Raw genomic sequence first — 22753 nt, 5'->3', positions numbered from 1 at the left:
ATTACCTGAACTGAGAGGAGAACTCTAACCACTTGAGCTATCCCTCACTCTCATTTATTTATTTTCTCTTTAGTAGGGTAGCACCACTTTTTTTTTTTCTATTCTTTTTAATTCAGTTTTATTTTTATTAAAAAATGTAAGAGTTAAATTTGGAACGGATGAAGATGAACTTATGTATGTTACTTGATTTCAAAGTTAAAAATCGTCAAAATTAAAGGAAATCAAAGTAAAATTGTAGACAGGAAGAAGTATATTAATAGAAATGAGAAAGCCAAACCGACAGGATATCTGAGCGACAAGGTTTATACTTGACCCACAAGGCCCATGCAAAGTCGGACCCAAAACAGTAACCCTTTGTCTTTCTGCCGGGTTGCCCCACTTTACAAGTTTTGTCGGCCACTTTCTTAAAAAAAAAATTAAAAAATTTTCCATTAGCCTCTGTTTTTATTTTTTCCCTCTATATTTGTTTCTTGACCCATCTTCAGCAAGCAACCTTAAAAAATTAAAAATTATTCAAAGTCAACGTTGTTAGTAACAACATTTCTTTCCATGCATAATTGTTCTCTACTAGAGACTAGACTTTCCTTTTTGTTACTTACTTTTGCTTTGAATTAGGATTAGGTGTATACTAATTGCTTGGCTAATTAGCTATTTAAACACGTACATCACTTATTTTTAATTTGGTGATTGAGAATCTCAAATCATAATTGAGAAATTATTTCTTCAAAATGTCAAAGAATTTTAAGCATTTTCGTTCTTAGTTTACATAGATACTTGAATGTGTATGGACAATTCATTGCAAAAAAGTACATAGTATTTTGTATCAAATTATTTCCACAAATTTTGACTTAAATCATTCTTCTACTAGAGAGACCTTAAATTGTATAACTACTAATGTAATTTAACTTAATTTATTAAAGTAGGTGAGTGTTGAAACTTGAAATTTAACCCAATGAAAAAAAAGAGGGGGAAATGTACTTGAAATTAAATTCTTGTTAGTCATTCAGTAAAAAGATCATTTCCTTTTCACATGTAGTCGACAAAGTCGGAGGGCAAAACATCAAGTAAGTAACTTGAATTGGTGGCTTGTGTTAAAATGGCTAAGAAATGAGCATCAAGTGGGATAGAATTAAATGTTGTAGTTCATTTCAATTATTTTTTGCCTATTAGTCAACAAAGTTCCAGATATTGAAGCTCTCTTTAATTTGGTAAAATTTCTCATGTACTTCATAAAGATAAACATTCCAATGTACTTTTAATCTAATGAACTTTTAATCTAATGAAGTGTTGTAGAAATTACAAGGGCCAATTATTTAGTATGAAAAAGTAAGAAAGAACAAAAAAAATCACCATAATGCCTACTCTTTTACATGTGATGTAGTATTGCTCCAATTAGGCAAAGGTAACATGAAATGTCCAAAAATATACCAAATTTTGATAATCAATTAACTGTACTTTATAGGTATACTCCAAGTCTACAATAAGAAATACCGCATTTTTCAGAAGTCAGGTTTGGATAATAAACTTTATCTTTGAGGCTGCTGAACTCTTTCTTGTACCTATAATACCTATGCATAATTTAGATATTTTGGCGAATCTAAGTTGTCTTTATGTGTTTATTTTTTTTCTTTTCTTTTTCAATTAGGTCAAAAAATCAAGAATATATAAAGATAAATACTTCGTATTGTATACATACATGCAAATGATGCAATGGTCCAAACATACATATTATTTGAGATCAATAGAATTGCGCGTCATCATGTAGTTAACTTCTTTCAAAAAAAAAAAAATATGTAGTTAATTACAACTGCCGATTAAATTGAAGCCGCCTGTGTGAACTAATCTAACTTTTAATTGAGATTAATTATTAATCTTATACTTTCAAATATGATTAAACTCAACAACTGCAAACCAATCAAACGGCCCGTTGGTTTTGTAGCTACCTGAATAAGGGGCCCATTAAAAGTTCAAAGGGCTGATAATTGGTCAACCTCACTTGTATCATGAATGATGAAATAGTAATAATAAAATAAATAAATAAGGACATCATGAACTAACTAGATTTTGTAGTTGTTAGAGGTAATTATATATTTTCACCTTTCAAGGCAAAATATAGAATGATAAAATTTTGGTTTGAGAAGAGAGGAAATTGTAACAATATGCGCTCCTAGATTTGAGCTTGAACTTCTAGTAAGGAACTTCTTTTATCTGGCAAAAATATACTTGTACACGTATTTTTTTTTGTTGAGAAAAAAAAAAGGATAAATCTTTATTATGCTACATATATTCAGGAGAAAGTCTAACCACATACAATCTTAGCAGAAATGCATCTTAGAATTAACTAAATGATCCATATTACTATAGCTAAGTTGGTCATCCTTCCTTGCTCTCTTCTATGCGATACAATTAATCCCAATTCACATGTGAATATTTTTGTGAACATGAAACATTGCAAAATGTTAATATTCTAAAGTATTGGCAATTATAAGGTGTCCAAACTTACTAATTATTGAAAGAGAGTAACGGATAATAGTCATAGTTGGTTATTTGGATTGACTTGTATCTACCCTAAATTGTTTATATTGCCTCGTGAACAATTAAGTGTTTTTAATTGTTGGTTCGAAGTCGACATAAAGATAAATATGTAAATTATAGTCCCTCGATCGTTTAAATTTTAGTGTTTCACTCATTGTTCTTAGTTTGTACGGAGTATTTTTTACATTGTTTTCCGACAAAAGTAACTCGCTTGTACCTTATTTTCATCATTTCCTTAAACGTCTCTATAGTACCAAGTACTATTTTTACAATGTGTGACCCAAAATTTCAAAAGCAACGGCTAAATAATCAAATATGAAGTATGATTTGGGAACCTAATTTCAGATTTTCTGGTCACAATATTTGACGACTTCTAAGACAAATAATAAGCATGGGTATGTACTAGCTTAGCTGAGACACATAGACAGATAGAATCCGTACGTACTAATACAGCCTAACTATTTTAAAATAAATAAACATCTGAATTAATGTTGGTAATTAATTAATTAATTAACTAGTCAAGGCGATAGATCGAGGCAAAATTAAACACGGAGGAAGATCTTCATGTATGTAAATGCAGTGTGACAAAAATGATCATACTTTCCAGATTTTGTTAATGAAAATTGATTTAGGAAGAAGATAGAATAGAAATCTCTTACTACCAATTTATGTTTCCTACTTTTTAACATTTTCGCAGTTTCTTCCACGACCAAATAATAAAAATCAAAAGGTAGAAATCTCATGAAATATTCTTATTGTATGTGCTTCAGCAAATCTCCCATTTATCAGATTCAGTGAGAAACAACTACTTAAATTATCTGACGACTCATGTAATTTTGACTATTTATTCCATCTTTTGCTTGAGGAAATTGCATGGGAAGTATCCCTTTGTTACGTTCATGTTGGATGGGAGATTAGAGGTGTATATATTATTTAACTACTTTTAAACTCGGTCACTAACTTTTTAAGCTAATTGGGTTTATAATATTGTTTAGGAAAACTTTTTCAATTGAAATTATTGGTAGAAAGATATCTTGCTTTAGACTTCAACAATTTTTTAAGTGTATATGGTATTAGTCTCCCAATGGCCGGACCATCACCAAAATATTGTATAAGCGTGGGATGCTTTCCTATGTATGCTCCTTCTAGTCAAATTAAAATTTTAAAGCTGGGGTTTTCTATGCTCGTTTTTTTGTTCCAATGATCATTTTACAAGTAGGTTAAATAAGATAACTTTAAGAAAAATAAGTTATTAGAAAAGTTAATAAGAGTTATTCAAATTTAATTTACATGTGAAAATATTAATAATACAGAGTAAATAATTCAGTTAAGTAGTTTGCATACTTTAAGTGAGAATTAAGTGAATGGAATTTGCCTATAATTTGTTATTGTTAAAGGACTAGTTCAACCAGAAGTTAAATCAGTACTAAATATTCCTCTTTAAAAGAGGGGTATATGAAATTTGAATTCGTGGCCTTACCTTTTTTTTTTTTTTTTTTTGGACACAGACCTTACCCATTGGCTCTTGATATATATAGTGTTAAATCACTTCCACACCAAAAACACTTAATCTTATGATTGAAGACCACAATTGTTTTTTATGCTCTATTAATTATTGTTCATTATATGATACGAGTTGACAAGCCAAATGTTCTTTTATTGCTTCTTCCATTCTTTATGAAAAGGTTATAGGACTTATAGATGTACGTACTTTTCATTAGTTTCTTATTCTTAGTTTAGTATTAAATTGATGATACATTGATACAAATAGACGTTATATTGTAACTGAAATGCTAAATAATTATTCAAAGAAGGTCAAATTAAGAGAAATATGTCGTTTGATTAAAAAAAAATGCGGGTTGTTGGGTTGAACAATCTATTCATTGACTATAATTATGAATTTTAATTTGCTAACCCAAGGAGAAATGGCGTAGAATAAGGCGGAAAAAAAAGAGGCGGGAGAATTATTGAAAGGACCACATGGATAGTGTTTTAAGAATTTCGTTAGGACATGTGAATTGCTCAATGTGATGTCCCCATTCCATTCCCAACAATACCTTCCAAGAATAAATGTGTATTCAATATGTTATGAAAAATAATTAAGTTAGTAAAAAATGCTCAGCAAAATTAAATCAGTATAAATTATATTCAACTAGCAATAAAATATTACATGGTTGATAAATATTAGAAAATACAACTATTATACATATGGAGTAAAAGCATACTCCGTAAGTATTTTGTTTCATAATAAGTTAATATTGATTTGATGTAAATAGACTTGTCAAAAATCAGATTTATATATCCATATATATATCTAAACTATCCGAACAAATACGTGGTAAACTTTTTATAAATAGACTTGAATTGAATCAAAGTCGTTTGATCTTGAAACAAATTTGATGTGATTTGAAATTTTTTGCCTTGAATCTAATTAGATAATCCGACCTATTTGACATGTTAATTTAGATGTGACAAATTGACTCTATAGTTTGGTAGTATGACTATTCTTACTAATTAAATATTAGGAGACCATGAAACACCTCAACGTCCAAGGTGGTATCCTTTAATATTCCTAGAGGGGACATGACCATGCCTTATTTTTGTTATTCTCTACTTACAATTGAATGATATCAGTAGGTCCTTTAATTTTGTCTTCATATATCCTATACTAGCTTAGCTTAGGATTACCAGTATCATCACACTACATTTGATCTAAATTGAAGTGAAACATAAAAAGGAAATATTCACCTTGTTTTCGCTTTTCTCAGATTTAATTAGTTCAGATAATTTCAGTTCAGGTTTAAATAAGTTATCATAAGGGTTATCCAAGTTCAAATTATAACTAAAATAAGTTTAAATAAGTTCAGATAAGTGAAAATCTGGTAAATAGAACACGTTTTGAATTAAATTGAATGTAAGAATGAAATGAAAATGAGTTCAAGAAAACGGGGCCTAAAAATCTCTATCCGGTGAAATATGTGAATTCCTCATAGCAAAACATGTAGGGGCAGCATGCCAATTTAACAATAACTAGCGATTATGACCAAACATGTGGGGAATGATTAATAAGAATCAACCAACCTTATTCTAAATTAAGAGAGGCAGTTGATCATGATGAGTAGCTTATTTTGCAAACAGTATCGCAGTTTCATGCCATATCTTTTGGGAGAATTATTTCTTATGGATTCTACAAAAACTATACGTTTGTTGTTGATTTGACTAGAGTTTTTATCATAGATAGGTTATATCATCATTTTATAATATAATCATCATAACATAATTATTGGTTACTTATGTTATGCCATGTTGAGAAATTGATCTTGTGTAATACTTTATACATATTACTATATTTTATGCCTCTTCCAATTGAATTATTATGCATAATTAACAGATCTCATGTAATCTGATCTCAACTTCTCAAGAATTATTTGATAATTAATACATGTTGAACTAGCATTATTATTAGTAGTAATAATTTTATGAATCTTATCATTTGACCTTAAATTGTTTCATTTAAGTGCTTCAACTGCATATCAAGATGTACATTATTAAGACATGTAGCTATTGCCCTTGAAATCTTGCAGTTGGTCTCTTCGACCCTCAATAATAAGATTTGGCTGGTCCTATTCCATGTTGATTATTGCTGACCAAGTTTACACATGACCTGTAACTACTCCATCCCTTGTGATACGAAAACTTGAACATATCTATATTTTAATTAATCAATGTGGTTTATCCGTTAATACGTAATACTTTTGTAGAGAATACTAAGAATAATCTTTTCCTAGCTAGTTAAGTACCAATAGTCTAGTACATAGTATATGTTAAGTACGAAATACATTTTTGTAAACACAGGATAATAATTTTATGCGTACATTTTTCTTTTCTATTGAATTCATTATTAGTGAGGAGAATGATCTAGAAAATTATTGTCCTCACTATATATTGAATTCATTAGTGAGGACAATAATACGAGTGATGTACAAGCTAATAAAAAAATCTAAGATAAGTACAGAAATGTAAATTTATCACTCTAAAATATGTTTTTAAATAAGTTTTCATCACCACTTGATACCATTTAAAGAACAGAGTTATGTTATGCATGACAACAACTGCATTTTTAATTAGTCCTCTACGAATATAGTGAAGAGAAAGATCAAGCTAAGAAAAATAGAGCTCGATATATTGGGTGATCGACATTAAATGAAAGAGTCTCAATCAAACAACGCTGGAGAAGTATTGTCCCCGTTGAATGGCACCACCCAAAAACAAAGATATTAGGTGCAAAATGAGCTAATATAGCCAAGTGCCTAAGTAAGCAAATGCAAGTGATAGTACTTACAAGATTTACATGAAAATGGCTTCATCTTTTATGCCAACTTTTAAGAAATAATAACATTATAAGCATTTGAACATTTCAAGACAAAAACATGCAACTGTTCTGAAAGAAACATTTGGTTCTTGGATGGACTTAATTCTACTAAATCAGCTCCTAAATATAGCTGGTATTACAAGGACTTCTTGGCTGTTTTCGTGCATTAGTTCAGTCTTCACTCTTTCTGCAACTTTTGACGATTTTACTTTGACAATTATTATACTCGTATTAAGCATGTCAGTTCATTATTATATGATGGGCACTTTTAACTTTATTTAACTATAGGGCTAGTTATTAATATTATACACTAATTTGTATTTGGATAACATGTATTTTGTACGTTTTAATCTTTGATATCACTTGCTAATTAAGTTGTTCGTTAGAGTTAATATCACTCCATATAGTAGTGTTTGTTCCAATCATAAATTTAGTACCACATTTCTAAAATCATTGAATTTAACGATATGATAAATTGTAATAGCAACTGATTTCATAATTTTTTCATATATATATATATATATATTTTTTTTTTTCTTTTTCTCACGCGATCATCTTCATAAATAGATACTTCTATTATTCCAACGTGGAATGATAATGTATATATGATCAAATTGTTGTAACAAAGGTCAAGTAGTATTACCTAATATTTTGAAAATGAGAGATATAACTTTCATAAAGACAACGTGGGCTACTATGTGGAGGGGGGATGGGAGAAGGGAGAAACCCTAACTCAAGGACCAATTAAAATCCATCCTTGTGGTTGTGCCATAAATCTCCCACCTGATCTCCTTATGGCCTTGTGGTGTTGTGGGCTCTTAACAAGGAATATTACATTGCACAAAATTTATATGGAGTAAAAATCAGTATTCATTTTAATAAGGACAGATGATTACAAATTACTCCGTATCTGATAGCAAAAATATTTAGATTAATGTACAATGCACATGAGGTACTCGATTGTCTCGATAACGTCCTTACACACACGCATATACAAGTGAACTACCATGGCTAGTAGATAAATTATGAGTGAGTATATAAATAAACTCATTCTCATCATGCATGCAACGCTAAGCTATATTAGAAACTCCGGTATCTTACGTAGTATTAGTAGCTAAGGTATTTTAAATTAGTGTTAGGTTTTTTTTTTTTTTTTTTACTTAAAACAGTAATTAATAAAGGAAAATCTAAATGACCAAACGATTTCCTTATTTTTAAAATCTTAAGCATTGATTGAGAGAGAATGTATATCATCAAATGAAAGATACACTTATTTGAAGCCGCTTAATAATATTAGGATAGAGACAATTCAGAGAGGTAGATGATAAAGCATTAAAATCCCTCTTTGGTGGGGAAATAGTGTATCTTCTAGCAATTTTGCATTATTTTTGCACACAATCATTGCCTGATGTGAAGTGTGAATCAGTTTATTACATAAACTTCATAGATCAAAGTTTTACGTTATACTACAAGTCTACAAGTAATAACAATATAATGTTACATTTCTTTCATTCGTCCTACATTAAAAGGCCTACTTGAGTGTTACATGTCACATGACTCACAACTTATTTAAGTGAAGGTATCCAATGCAATTGTTTAAAGTTGTGTGTAAATGTACCGATATAGTTTCAAATTCTCAATGCTTATTATCAGTCTGTATGAAATGTAATGTAAGCGTTTAGAGTAGTTCGCTGGCCAGCACTTTGAGGTTTCTAATTTTTAAATGTGATGTCATGAGTCGAACCTCACCAATCTCGTCCTTACCCAATAAAAAAATATTATTGTCCATATTTTCTTAATCTAATACGAACTACTACACATGTAAAATATTGTTGTCCTAATTTTTCTTAATCTGATACGAACTACTACACATGTAGTGTATTAGTGTGTTATTCTAAATTTCTAATACATGGGTCTTAGTCCATCTGGACTTTGTAAGAGACATCCGAAACATATACAAAATGATGATGGGCCTGTCTGGCCCGAATTAAAACCCAGGCTAGTGGGTGGGGTAGTTTTTCTACAGTTTCGATTTTAAAGGAAAGGTTCCAAAAAAACACATTTTCTTAGAGAAAACAAAAAAAATATGGATTTGGACTACAAAACCTAGATAACAAGACCAACATTATGAAGATTAAATCTCATTTCTTGCTTGGGGTAAGGAACATTGCTTAATGAATGTTTTTACCATGGTAAAATCAACAGAATTGTTTTTTTCCTTTTGATGTATACCAAACTACAAAAGTTAGTAATGTAGACAGTATTTGATATCAAAGTTCAACTACTATCTGTAAGAATTCAAAAACTAACGATAGATGACTTTCATACGACAATAATGTGTTATGGTTAGATTATACAAGCATTTCATAATGATATTTATTAGCTAACAGAGACGCAATGACTTTCAAAGCTACCATAGTTGCATGGCAGTTGACAAATTTTAGACTATACAGAAAGAAAGGAACAAAGATACTTTGGAACTATAAAGCAAAAGTCTTGTAGTTTGAAATCCGCTGCAAAGTTAGGATTGAGCTCTTTGTCAATCTCTCTCGTTGATGGTTAATTCTCCTCACTATGTACTTGTGATCAGAGTTGGCAAATCTATGACCATGTAGAAAGAGAAGAACATGATTTTGTTGAACAAAAAAGGGGAAATGTTATAGTTTAGAATTCACCACACGTTCATCAGTGAGCTCTTTGTCAATCACCTTCATTTTTTTGAGCCGGATCATGAGTTCATGAAATTAGAGTTTTCAATTTTGGTTTTTGACCCGGATCATGAGTTCGTGAAATTAGAGTGGTCAAATCTGGTTTTTGAGCCGGTTCATGAATTCGAATTCGTATAGAGTTTGATTCAATTCACACTCAGTATCGACCGATTTTAAATCAGTCAAGTTATTTCCGAGTTTGGAAAATAATATTTCCATAGAACAATTATTTCCTAGAAATAATAATTAAAAAGAAAAAGAAAGTAGTTAGTAGAACCAAATCGCCATTAGACTTTTTAGTCCAACATTTGAGGGTTCCACCCCAATTTCTTCGTGTTTTGGTCCATAAGATAATATGCAATGAAGAAACTTAAAGGTGGGCCAACACCTATTTTGGATTAAAATGGCCAAAGCCCTATATGACCTACTAATCTATTATCCCTCCTTAAGAAGAGGGCAGCAAACCATCTCAGTACAGTGGATAATGTAAATACATGTCTTTCCTGAGAATGAGTAAAGGAATTAGACGACATAAAACATGCTCATCTTGTACAGCAGTTGTCCAATCCTTGAAAATTGGCCTCCTAGAGCCCCGCTCGAACATGTCCCTTACACTGAGGCAGCTGCAGTTTGAGCTCATGAATCATGATGCGTTTTTAGTTGGATGTATGTGTTAAAGGCCATGGTCTCCTACATGATTCAAGAGAGTTAAGTTGTCTCCACTCTGCATACAACTGACAAGACACATTGACCAGCTTTGTGGAGTCTATGCATTCAGTTCTTTTGACTTGTCATGAAGAACTTCTTCAAGAAGTTGGTTGATACTACTTCCTTTAACCTATCACAAGAATTATAGTAAGTTTGTAAATCATAAACAAAAGAATCATATGTGCTTACAACAAGCAATGCACTTCATATGCATATCATAGCTTTGATCGCCCCCATATATTCCTCCCAAATTATACACCCTTTTGTTATCACTTGGATTCCAAAATCACCATGATATGCATTTCAAGCATTCCATGCTAATAGATATTGCAAAGCTCAATAAATGACTTTGAAACAAGCAAAACATCAGGAAATGAGGAAAGGCAAGTTTTTTTCCTCTTAGACTTTCACCTTAACTCCAAGAGCAACAGCTGTTTTGACCTTGACAACCTCACCCAGTCTCAAAGAACCTTCTTTATTATCTTTAACATAGATAATTGATACATCTCTGGAAGTGGCCAAGCTTGGCAGATGCTTAGTGAGCCATCTCGAGTTGCAGTCTGATGCTACCAGCACAGCCTGATATCGTACTAGGAAAAATCACGTTTGTGTCTAGAGCAAGGTAATACAAATTAAGGAAGAGGTAAACATGAATGGAACACACACTTTCTTGAATATGATATTTATTTACCTAAATCCATGCAGTAGGCAAGATGATGATAATGAAGGTTACCATTAAACTGACTGCTAAACATTACCAGATCATGATAAGTATGTGGAATGGTTGGTTCCGTGCACCGAGCTGTAGTGTACACATTATACAATAAAATAGGTTCTCTTCTCTAGAACCAGTTTTCCCAAGAAAAATATGAAACAAGATTAAGAAAGTGGCATTAGTAATGGTAATATCACACAGTACTGAAAATAGGAGTGTCAAGTTCATCTGTTAAGCATTACAATAGATATCAGGCACAGGAAAATCTATTTAATGCCTGATCTTCTTTTCCCACATTACCATATAAAGAAGTCATTTACACAAACATAAGTCTCTTACAAAGCAAAACATAAGTCTCTTACAAAGCATTCAGCTAATCCAACTTTCCTGCCCTGGCATCCCAAATTGCATAGAATCTCACTATTGCACCGATACACAAACCTTAAAGCAAATAATTTTTACTTTTTTGCAGATTGTATAATGTAACATGTAAGGGCTTCTACTTTTAATTACATGGAGTTTACGAGGAACAATCATGTTCATGTCAAATTGTCAGGTCTGAGTATTTCAGTACATTTTTCTTTATGTCCAGATTAATTTACTCAAATATCAAATTCATTAAGTAACAACAGTTTCATGTTTTGACATAATATGATGCAGCTCAGGAAAAAAACAAACCTGAAGTTTAGCGACAGAAGAACATGGAGGACGGCCCCCGGATCCTTTTTGAGCAGCAGCAAAGGCAGCATCATCACTAGATGGAGCCATTCGTTCAAGCAGTCGCGTCACTTCATTGATCCCAACAGCAAAGTGTTGCTGCAATAGTCCACATCAAATACCACTATAATCAATAACTACACCATATTTATAAACTTAGGCAAATACAAAATTTCTTAAACAATAATCAGTTTTGTCTTGCATAAGTAAAAATCACACCTTGAACCACAACTTCTCAGGTAAGATTTTATTGGACTGTAATTCTGATTCAATTTCCCTGTTTCCATAATCACAACTAACATCATATCAATCAATTATAAACTTTTAATTCAATTTAGAGTGTGCTAATATCACCCATACAATTAAAAAAAAAAAAAATTTACCCAAATTACGATTTTCGTATATATGCAATAACGGTTCTTGAACATGAAAAAATTATTGAAATTACCTTTGGAGGGAATGGAGAAGACGGAAAAGACGGTCGCCCTCAATACAGCATTCACTGTAAAATTAATAAACACAGTTGTTGAAATGAAGATTAGAAAATTTTGATAGTATATATATAGTAATGAAAATTGACAATTTAAGATTAGGGAAAGAGAAAGAAATGAAATTACTTGTTGGGTTTTTGTTGATTTTGCACTTTGATGGCGTCTTTAATCTGGGGTTGAAGATTAGAGGTTTTTCTTTTGGTTTTTGACGGCATTTTCCTCAGTTTGTATTTTCCTCAGTTTCTCTCCCTTCTCGTCGGCCACCGGTTAAATTAGAAGCCTTGATTAAGCTCCCTAATGAGTACTGAATGAGTTTTACGGGTTGTAAAAGTATTGGAATGGGCGAATGGGAATATGGGTGGATTAATTACTTCCTATCTTCCCTAATGCAATTGCACGGTTTAAAAGTTGAACTTTTTATGTGGTAAAAATCTTTACCTTTGGAATATTTTAGTTAGGAAAATGGTCAAAGCGGAAAGAGATTAATATAATAAGGACTTAACAAAAAAAAAAAAAAAAGATATTACGGGGTAATAGATAAAGTTGCGTGTTGGAAAACGTACATAGCAATTCATGTGATAAACCAAAAAAACAAAACAGAAAACAAGAGAAAACAAAAGTAAAAGAAAGAAACTCAACTGCAAACTCTTATGGTGGGATGAGATGTGGAAGAGTCACGCCCTTAATATTCTCATCTAAACCTACGAACACCAATCGAAGCCCCTTCTAGTAAATCAATCCTTTTTTTAGTCACTCCTTGATTTGCAAGTCAATTAGTCAATCCGTCACTTTTTTATTTCCTTCGCGAAATACATGAACCACTTCTAGCTCTCATTCCTTTTTGCTAATCAGGTTACGACAATAATAATTCAAGTGAGCTTACTCACCAGTCACCACATTCTAGATGCATCTTCATGCAAGGCATGTACACTAGCAATGATATCAAGTAGGATCATAAGTTTACTGATTCGAAGATCACATGCTAGTTCCAAAACCCTCACCAATGCCATTTACCCAGCACAAAGGCTTTGCAACTTCCAAAAAAAGCAAAAAATGTGAAAATGAACATACGAGTAACTAATTGGTCATGTATAATTTGCTGCACCTCCTGCCCGTACTCCTTTCATTACCCCATCAAAATTGAGAGCATGCCATGTTAGACAGAATATTTTAGTATCAATATTTTATGCAATTTCCTTTATTGTATAATAGATGTTTGGGTCCAATTTAGTCCAATTGGGCCTGGTCACTGAATGATCCAATTAAAAGCCCAAGGTTAAGGTTCAACTCTCCAAATGTGCTAAAGTCAAAAATCAACATCCTCAAAGCCATGTCAAGGTCAGTCAACGGCCCAATCAGCTTGGCCCAGCCCAACTGACTTCCGGGCCCAATCCGCCTCCTTCATTAGCCAAGGTATAAAAGCCAACAATTTGGTCAATTCTTGGTAAGACAATAAAGCCTCAAGCAACTAAACTCTTGCACAGCTTTCTCTCTCTAATATACTGACTTAAGCATCGGAGGGGCCTTCCTCGGCGTCCCCCCCGAGGCTAGTTTACGTGTATTTGTTGTGCAGGAAACCCTCGGCTCCTGCGTTGTTCGGACCGAGACCAAGTTCCCTCAAGATAAAAGGATCTTCCGAGATTCGATTGTTTTCATCCGAAACAATTTGGCGCCGTCTGTGGGGAACGCTACTAAATTTCGCGTCAGTCATCAAACACTCCGGCAGTCGCCATGACTAAGAGTGGAAAGAGTTCCAAGAAGGCTAAGAAGGGAGGAGGCCGGATTACGGTGAGGGAACGCCAGCCGGTTTATCCCTCCCCGGAGCAAGCCTCTTCCGAATCGGAGGCCCCCATTTCTCCGGAAAGGGAAGCCTCAAGAGGTCCTAGCCTCCAGGAGGAGAACACCTCGCACCACACTCGGCAGCCGGGGCCATCCCCGAGACCGAGTGGCTCAGGTGCGAGGAACTCCCCGCCGCGCCATAGCGTGCAATCCAGGTCACATCCGCGGGAGACTCCTCCCTCCGGACCCTCCACCGAGGAAGTGGCCAGAGCAGTGGCCATCTGCATGGAGTTCCTTAAAGCTCAAGGGGCTCCAATCCAGATGCCTGATGATCACCAGCCGAGAAACCTGAAAAGGAGGATCGGTCAGGATGATGGTGGACAAGTTCCACCACATAGAGAGCTCGGCCAGAGGTGGCGAGGGGACACCCGAAACTCCAGTAAGGAGAGGAGGAGGAACCCTCAACCCTCTGACCACTCTGAAGCTCAGAATTCCATGGGGCCCTCCAAGGACCCGGAATTCGCCCGCCAAAGCGTTCACGAACGCTTGGGTTCGAGGGAGGTGAGTGTGCATAGCCGCCTCACCTTCCCAGAGGATACCGGACCCCACCCAACCTTGTCTCAGCCGGGGACGAAAACCACTTCCACCTCTGAGAGAGGAGGGAGCGAGGTCCCTGAGGCCGGGTACAAGGGGAAGGCGGTCATGGTTCCATCGAACTCGCCCTTCCAGAAGTGGATTCTGGAAGAGCATGTGCCAACGGTCAAAATCCCGGCACATATTACTTACGATGGTACCTCAGATCCTAAGGATCACATTGCCTCTTACGAGGGGCACATGTATCTGAACCCGAGGTCTGAGGCTACCTGGTGTAAATACTTTCCTACGACCCTCAAAGGTGTTGCCCAATCCTGGATCACCAAAGGGCTCAAGGAAGGCTCCATAACCGGTTGGAACGACCTCTCCAACAAGTTCAAGAGCAAATTCTCTACGGCCAACCGCCGAGAGAAGACCACTGCAGAGCTAATGAGTCTGCAGCAGGCGGAGGACGAGAGCCTCCGCGACTATCTGACTCGCTTCAGCAACGAGTCATCCGGAATCACAAGCCTGGATCAAGGCCTGGCCGTGTTCGCGCTACGGAACGGCCTCCAAGCTGGAAAGTTCCTGGACTTCATGGTCATGCATCCCCCGCAGACCCTGGAGGAAGCCTTGGAAGCATCGGATAGGTTCATCCGAGCCGAGGAGTGGAACAGATCCAGGTCTCAGTCTCGTCCGAGAATTGAGAAGCCGAAAGGGCAGCAGCCCGAAGTCTCGGCGCAGAGGAAAGGGAAGGCTAAGGCCTCAGAACCGTCCTCTGCTGCCGAGCCGAAGAAGGAAAGACACTTTCCCTACACGGGAAGGTACGATTCATACACTCCACTCTCCCTTCCCCGTGCTAAGATTTTCAGCACGACGAAGGACGAGGGGAGATTCAAAAAACCTCGTCCGTTGCCTCCCTGGCATCAGACGAGGGGAAAGGACCAGTGGTGCGAGTTCCATGACTCACCCGGACATCGCACCGAGGACTGCGTCCAGCTGAAGGACCAGATTGAGGATCTGGTCCGCAAGGGGTACCTGAGCCAATACCTCGCGGACAGGCGCGAGGAGAAAAAAGCTGAAAAAGATTCTCGGCAGGACCTCAACTTCGCTCGGAAGAAGGATAAGGGACCTCAGGGCAAGGAGTCCCTCGACATCCTGGTTATTTCCGGGGGAATCTCGCGAGGCACAGCCAAACGCCAACTGAGGGGTCTAACCCATCAGATTCATCAGGCTGAGCTTCGGCAGTCCCAGTCACCGGCGCCGAACATCCTGTTCACAGCCGAAGACTGTGAGGGGGTGGTATACCCCCACGATGACCCACTAGTAATCATTCTGGGCATCGCCAACCGCAACGTCTGGCGGACCCTCGTCGACGGCGGTAGCGGGGCGAACATCCTCTTCCGAGGAGCGTTCGACCAGCTGAGGATGGGAGCCGAGCACCTGGCCCCCGCACCCTACCCGGTGTCTGGATTCAACGGCTCTTCCTCGTATCCTGACGGGAAGATTACACTTCCTGTCACCATCGGCGAAGGCCGAGCAGCTAGGAATATCATGGCCGAATTTTTGGTCGTAGATGCTCCATCTGCATACAACGTGATCATGGGGAGACCCCTCATTCACGGCATTCAAGGAGTCGTCTCCACGTATCATCAAATCATGATATACGTTTCAGACGAGGGACGCTCCGAGAAAATAAAGGGCAGTCAAAAAGAAGCCCGCCGATGCAATCACCTCAAGCCATCCACGTCTCGCCGAGGCGACCGTGGCGATGGGGAGGAAAAGCACCGGGACCGAAACGCCAAAAAGCCGAGAGGCTCAGACGTTTCGGCTAATGAAGCCCCAGACAACGAGAAATCTGATGGGGGCCAAAAGGCTGACTCCGCCTCAGAGCCGAACGACTCTGATGGCCAGCCGCGGTCAGGAAAGTCTGCTAATATTGATAGCAGGCCGGAATTCGAGGAATCCAACTCTAAGAGCATGGAAACGGATGACCTGACCGAGTCAATAGAACTGACCGTAGGAGATCCGAACAGATGTGTTAGCATCGGGTCGTCACTGGAGCCAAACACCCGTGCGGCACTCGTCCAACTCCTACGGGCCAGTGGAGACGTGTTCGCCTTCTCAGCCGCAGAAATGCCCGGGATTGATCCGGACTTCGTCTCCCATAGGCTTAATGTCGACCCCTCCAGTCGACCCATTAAGCAGAAAAAGCGGAACTACTCCGCCGAAAAGAACCAGAACATCGCAGCTGAGGTCGATAAGCTCCTAGATGCTGGGTTCATTGAACCCTGTCAGTATCCGGAGTGGCTGGCCAATGTTGTAATGGTTCAGAAGGCAAATGGTAACTGGAGGATGTGCGTTGACTTCACGGACCTGAATAGGGCATGTCCCAAGGACTCCTATCCGCTGCCGAGGATCGACCAACTGGTCGACTCGACAAGCGGGCATGCTCTGCTCAGTTTCATGGACGCATTCTCGGGATACCATCAGATCTTCATGCACCCCGAGGACCGAGCTAAAACAGCGTTCATAACAAGTTCCGGGTTGTACAATTACAGAATGATGCCCTTCGGATTGAAAAATGCGGGGGCAACATATCAGAGGTTGGTTGATCAGGTTTTCGCCGAGCAAAAAGGCCGAAACATGGAGGTTTATGTTGACGACTCAATCGTCAAAAGCATAAAAGAAAAAGATCATGTCACGGACCTAGCCGAAACCTTCGCCACCCTCAGAAAATACAAAATGAAGCTGAATCCGAAGAAATGTGTCTTCGGCGTGAAGTCAGGCAAGTTCCTCGGCTTCATGGTCAGCAAGAGGGGGATTGATGCAAACCCCGCCAAAGTACAAGCTGCTTTAGACCTCCCCGAGCCGAAGACAAAAAGGGATATTCAGCGTCTAGCCGGGAGAATGGCTGCCTTGTCCAGGTTCATCTCACGAGCCTCAGACAAAGGGCTCCCTTTCTTCAAGGCGCTGAAGCTCCAAAATTCAAAAGGCATTGAATGGGGAGACGAACAAAAGTCAGCCTTTCAGCAGCTCCGTGAACACCTGGCTCAACTCCCAACACTGGCAAGGCCAGTCGTAGGAGACATCCTATACTTATACGTGGCGGTCAGTCCAGCCACGGTAAGCGCGGTGCTGCTAAGGGAAGAAGAAAAAGTTCAACAGCCGATCTATTTCGTCAGCCACACCCTGACGGATGCCGAGACGCGCTACCCATTGTTAGAAAAAGTGGCTTATGCAGTGGTGGTGGCTGCTCGGAAGTTGCGACCCTATTTTGATTCTCATCAAATAGCGGTTCTAACTGATCAGCCGTTAGAGAAAGTCCTCGGCAAGGTTGAAAAATCCGGTAGACTAGCAAAGTGGGCTTTCGAGCTCACCGAGTTCAGTATCGGTTATCAGCCGAGAACAGCCATCAAGGCGCAAGCCTTGGCAGACTTCTTGGCCGAGTGCTCCTATCAGGAGACTCTGGATGCAAGGAGGAAAATCTGGACCGTCTTCACGGATGGGTCCTCCACCGTGAACGGTTCGGGGGCAGGGGTCGTCATCACCTCTCCCGAAGGCAAAACCTTCGAGTATGCACTAAAATTTTCATTCAAAGCCTCTAACAACGAGGCCGAATATGAAGCAGCCATTGCTGGCTTAGACCTGTGCATATCGTTGGAAGCCGAGCATGTCTACCTCAAGACAGATTCTCAGCTGGTCGCCAATCAGATCCGGGGGGAGTATGAGGCTAAAGAGCCTTCAATGGCAGCTTACCTCACAAGGATCAAATCGACAATTGCGAAGCTGAGATCTTTCGAAGTAGAGCTGATCCCAAGGGGTCAAAATGCTCAAGCGGACGCACTCTCCAAACTTGCAAGCTCAACTCTGACTGAGTTAAGCCGTTCTGTCTATGTGGAGGTGCGCCGAGAAAAGAGTGTAGCCGAAGCAATATCAATCTGCTGCGCTGCACTCGAGCCGAGCTGGATGGATGACATCCTGGCTTATAAACTCAGGGACGAGCTCCCCGAGGATAGGAATTCGGCCTCCAAGATAAAGCGGATCAGTTCACGATTCCTCGTCTTCGGCGGCCAACTCCTCAGAAAATCCTTCTCCGCTCCATTATTGAAATGCGTGGGTCCAACGGATGTCGACTATATTCTCCGAGAGATTCACCTCGGCATCTGCGGAAACCACATAGGAGGGAGAACCTTAGCCCACAAAGCTCTCAGGGCAGGGTATTTTTGGCCTACAATGATCTCGGATGCAAAGAACATGGTCAGAAAATGCGAGAAATGCCAAAAATTTGCACCGGTAATCCATCGGCCATGCCTAGATCTCCAGCCAATTCTTAATCCTCTTCCATTTGCACAATGGGGGTTGGATATTCTGGGACCCTTTCCCGAGGCCCCATACAAAAGAAAGTGGCTGATAGTCGGAATCGACTATTTCAGCAAATGGATTGAAGCGGAAGCTGCTTCAAGCATATCTGAGCAAACTGTCAGACAGTTCATCTGGCAGAACATAATAACTCGGTTCGGCATCCCAAAAGTTTTTGTGTTCGACCACGGCAGACAGTTTGACAACCTGCCCTTGCGCCGATACACTGATCAATTCGGGATAAAATTGGCTTACTCCGCGGTTTGCCACCCTCAGAGTAATGGCCAAGCCGAAGCCGCAAATAAACAGATCCTTAACGCTCTCAGAAAAAGAGTAGAGGATCAAAAGTCCAAGTGGGTAGAGGAACTTCCGGGAACCCTCTGGTCACTCCGGACAACCGAGAAGGAGGCAACGGGGCATTCACCTTTTCAGCTGGTGTATGGATCCGAAGCAGTGCTTCCAGTGGAAGTGGGCTCAGAAAGCCTACGAGTGAATCTCTTCTCAGCCGAGGAAAATGAGCAGCTCATGAAAGAGTCCCTCGACTTCCTTGACGAGATTAGAGATCTAGCCCGAGAAAGGATGGCTGCACACAAGCTCAGAATGAGCAAGTCCTACAACCGAAGAGTCTATCAACGACCTCTCAGAGTTGGGGATTTAGTTTTGAGGAATGCTGCAGCTGTTCAAAAAAGTCGCATTCATGGCAAACTCTCAGCATCTTGGGAGGGACCTTATGAAATTTATCAAGAGCTTCAGCCCGGTACCTTCAGACTCAAACAAATGGATGGCACCGAGCTGAAAAAACCATTGGAATGCCGATGTGCTCAAAAAATACTATGTGTAAATCCTTCGGATAGTACAATCTATGTAAGTACACTGATTTTGTTTATAAAAAGGCCATCGAGCCAGTATTCATTCAGATTGCGTGTATTCTTTAAGTCTTTATGCTTTCTACGGTTTTTCAAAAATTCAAGGTTTCATTCGGCGCTGTCCGGGGTATTGCATAATGATGCCTTGTACCTCGGCAAGCCGTAAAACCTGCCAAAAAAAAGATACAAGCCCGAAGTATTGCATAGTGATGCCTTGTACTTCGGAGAATCTGTTCCTTTGGGCAAAAAGGCCATAGACTTATCCGAAACATAGCCTAAAAAATAGGAACTGATAAAGCCCCGAAGTATTGCATAGTGATGCCTTGTACTTCGGATGAATCAGTTCCGGGTGGTAGTTGCAACTCTGAAGTATTGCATGATGATGCCTCGTACTTCAGATAAACTGCTGCCCCGGCATGGTGTTTCGGATAGTTGTTCCCTTGGATGAATTGAAGAAAGTGTCACAAGAGTACCATCTCTAGAGTGAAAACTCTCAGGTGGGAAATCAGTACTTTAAAAACAGATGTAGAAAATAAAGCAAAGTGTTCAAAGATCCTCGGCTTAGCCGAGAAAAATTATCAGCCATTCCAGAATTCAGAAGACCTCATCTTCAGATTTCTGGGGGGGCAGAGGGAAATAGAGAAATGGCACAACTGATCTAATACCCTTCAGCTCAGCCGAAGTTTGATACTTATGTCAGTTTTTTCACAAGTTGAAAACATCCGAGTACAAACGGCAAAAAGAAGTCTCAGCAGAAATGATTCTCGCTAGCCGAAGTTCTGCACTTAGCAAATATTTGAAAGATCATTCAAAGAAAGCAGTAAAGTGCGAAGACTGGTAAAGCGAAGAAAAAAAAAAATACACAAGAAAGCTGAGAAAGTGAACTTCTTTGAAATAAAAATGTTGAATTACAAAAATAGTCGGCAGCCGCCCACAAGCGGAAAGTAACAGCTGCCGAAATACGTACAGGCAAAATAAAAATATAATAAGCTGTTGTACGATAAGGCAAGCTGAAGCAAAAAAAAAAAACAAAAGGCAAAAACTCAGAAAGCGGCAAGTCTAAAGTTAAGCACATGATGAACCGCAAGATTCTGAAGACGACTGCCCGAGTTCCTATGCTTCAGCCGGAGGATCAGACTGATCAGCGTTGAGTCCCATGGTGGCCTCAGCCCCAGCAGCAGAAGAGGCGGGCTTTGCACTTTGCCGAGCCTCCCTTTCCCTCTGCTCAGCTTCCAACTCCAGTCTTTCAGCTTCCTCTTCGGCTTCCTCAGCCTTAAGAATTTCAGCTTCAGCTGGAGTTGCATACTTCATGTGAGGGTCTTCGGGATTCTGGACCCACTCAGCACATTTAGACCAGTCCAGCTTCGGCTCAGCATGAAGGCAGAGTCTTCGGCATACTCGGAATCCGTTTCTGAAACCCATCTCATATTCCTCTTGGGTGTAAACACGGACTTTGAGTAAAGCCTCAGCATCAGCCAGCTTCTTCTGGGTCTCCTCCAAGTCCTCCTTGGATTTCTTCAGCTGTTCAGCGACTTTGGAGGAGGACCCCTTCAGCTCATTCAGCTCTTGCTGAATTTGGAAAGCCTTTGTCTGAGCTTGGGCCACTTCAACTTTCTGGATCAGCAGTTGATCCTCAGCCTCTTGGAATTTAGCTCTTTGAGCTTCAGCAGCAGCAGCAGCCTCTGAGAGTTGGACGTCTTTGGCCAAGAGCAACTCTTCAGCAGCCATTCGGCTGGCTTCAAGAGCCTCTAGACGCTGCTGCACTTCAGCTTGTGCAGCAGTTCCTTCTTGAATTCGGCTCTCAATAGCAGCCTTGAATTTGGAGACGTCCACTCCCATATGCTCCTGGAGGAATTTTTCCCCTTCCATCAGTGGGGGAAAAACCTCCATCTCCATAGCATCGCAGAAGGTTTTCAGAGCTTCGGCAGCTTTTTTACCGTACTCCTCAACCTCCTGCTGCTTCTCTTCAGCTGCTGCTTGCTTCAGCTTAGCAAGCTTAACTTCCTCTTCAGCCACCTTCCTTTCGTGCACAGCAGCGTCTACCCTATCTTGTAGGGTATCAATCAGCTCTACAGTGAGAGTCTGATTGTGCACGAACTGAAAACAGGAAGACCAAAAAAATAAGTAATAAGAAAAAAATAGAGCTGAATTTCGGAGGAAATGAAGGAAAATTACCTGCATCATCAGCAGTTGGTTAGACCTGGCTGGGTCAGGAACTGATCTACTGGATTCGCCCATCCCAGCAGTGGCCTTCAGCGACCAGATCCTTGCCCTGTCTACTTCGGACATGCCAGCAAAATTGCCGAAGTAGGCTGCAGCTCCTTCTCGGTTTTGACCCCATATGAGGTCCCAGATGTGATCTGGGATTGGAATTCGGGGGGCCGAGAAACCCATTTCTCCAGAATGCAGAGTCTGGAAAGAAGGGAAGGACGACGATGGAGCTTGATTAGCTTTGGTTGTCTCAGCATCGTCCTTCTCAGAGGAGTCAAGTACTATGACCTCTTCTTCAGGGGTGAGGACGAAAGCCTCAACCTCTCTTGCGATATCTGCCGTGAAGCCTTCAGCACTTGACATCACGGCATCTTTATTTCCGTGCTCAGCAGCACTCTCCTTGATTTCTTCTTGGACCCCTCCCTTAGGTTCGGGAGTCCTCTGATCCACCTCCATCTCAGGAGGTGGCGGAGGGGTCTTTTGAGGAGATTGGGGTGTTGGCTGGGGAACCCTCGGCGATCCATTGCCTTCCTCAGGTTCCCTTATTGCGACGCCGATGGTCATCGGCCTCTGCTGAAAGTCATGAGGGCCGATGATGGCCATCCTTCGGCGCCTTTTCAGAAGGGGCTGCTCGTCCATATCTGAGTCTGAAGACTCTTGTATTTGATCTTCGGGACGAACAGGAGCTTTGCCTTCTCTGTGTCTGTTACTCTCTT

The 22753-nt window shown here is 39.5% G+C and overlaps 1 protein-coding gene across 1 annotated transcript; it reads right to left on the bottom strand.

The window, feature by feature from the left end:
- Nucleotides 1–9882: 9882 nt before the first annotated feature.
- LOC110685782 lies at nt 9883–13153 on the bottom strand. Its single transcript, XM_021862304.1, has 6 exons — nt 12373–13153; nt 12204–12257; nt 11975–12032; nt 11717–11854; nt 10735–10902; nt 9883–10453 (listed from the first exon to the last, which is right to left on the bottom strand). The coding sequence occupies exons 1-6, from the start codon at nt 12459–12461 to the stop codon at nt 10382–10384; spliced, it is 579 nt and encodes a 192-aa protein (XP_021717996.1). The 5' UTR covers nt 12462–13153; the 3' UTR covers nt 9883–10381.
- Between the last annotated feature and the right edge of the window lie 9600 nt (nt 13154–22753).

The sequence above is a fragment of the Chenopodium quinoa genome, unplaced genomic scaffold (assembly GCF_001683475.1).
Source record: "Chenopodium quinoa cultivar QQ74 unplaced genomic scaffold, ASM168347v1, whole genome shotgun sequence".
Lineage (NCBI taxonomy): Eukaryota > Viridiplantae > Streptophyta > Magnoliopsida > Caryophyllales > Amaranthaceae > Chenopodium > Chenopodium quinoa.
Note: the sequence above shows the minus strand (reverse complement) of the source record. Positions and strands in the feature narration are given on the sequence as shown.

Bases quoted from the DNA above. Each gene is read 5' to 3' on its own strand.
- LOC110685782 (XM_021862304.1), bottom strand. From the start codon at position 12,461: ATGCCGTCAAAAACCAAAAGAAAAACCTCTAATCTTCAACCCCAGATT. The intron at 12,033-12,203 runs GTAATTTCAATA...TTATGGAAACAG, and splicing joins CTTCTCCATTCCCTCCAAAG to GGAAATTGAATCAGAATTAC. The intron at 10,903-11,716 runs GTTTGTTTTTTT...GTACGATATCAG, and splicing joins CTTCTGTCGCTAAACTTCAG to GCTGTGCTGGTAGCATCAGA.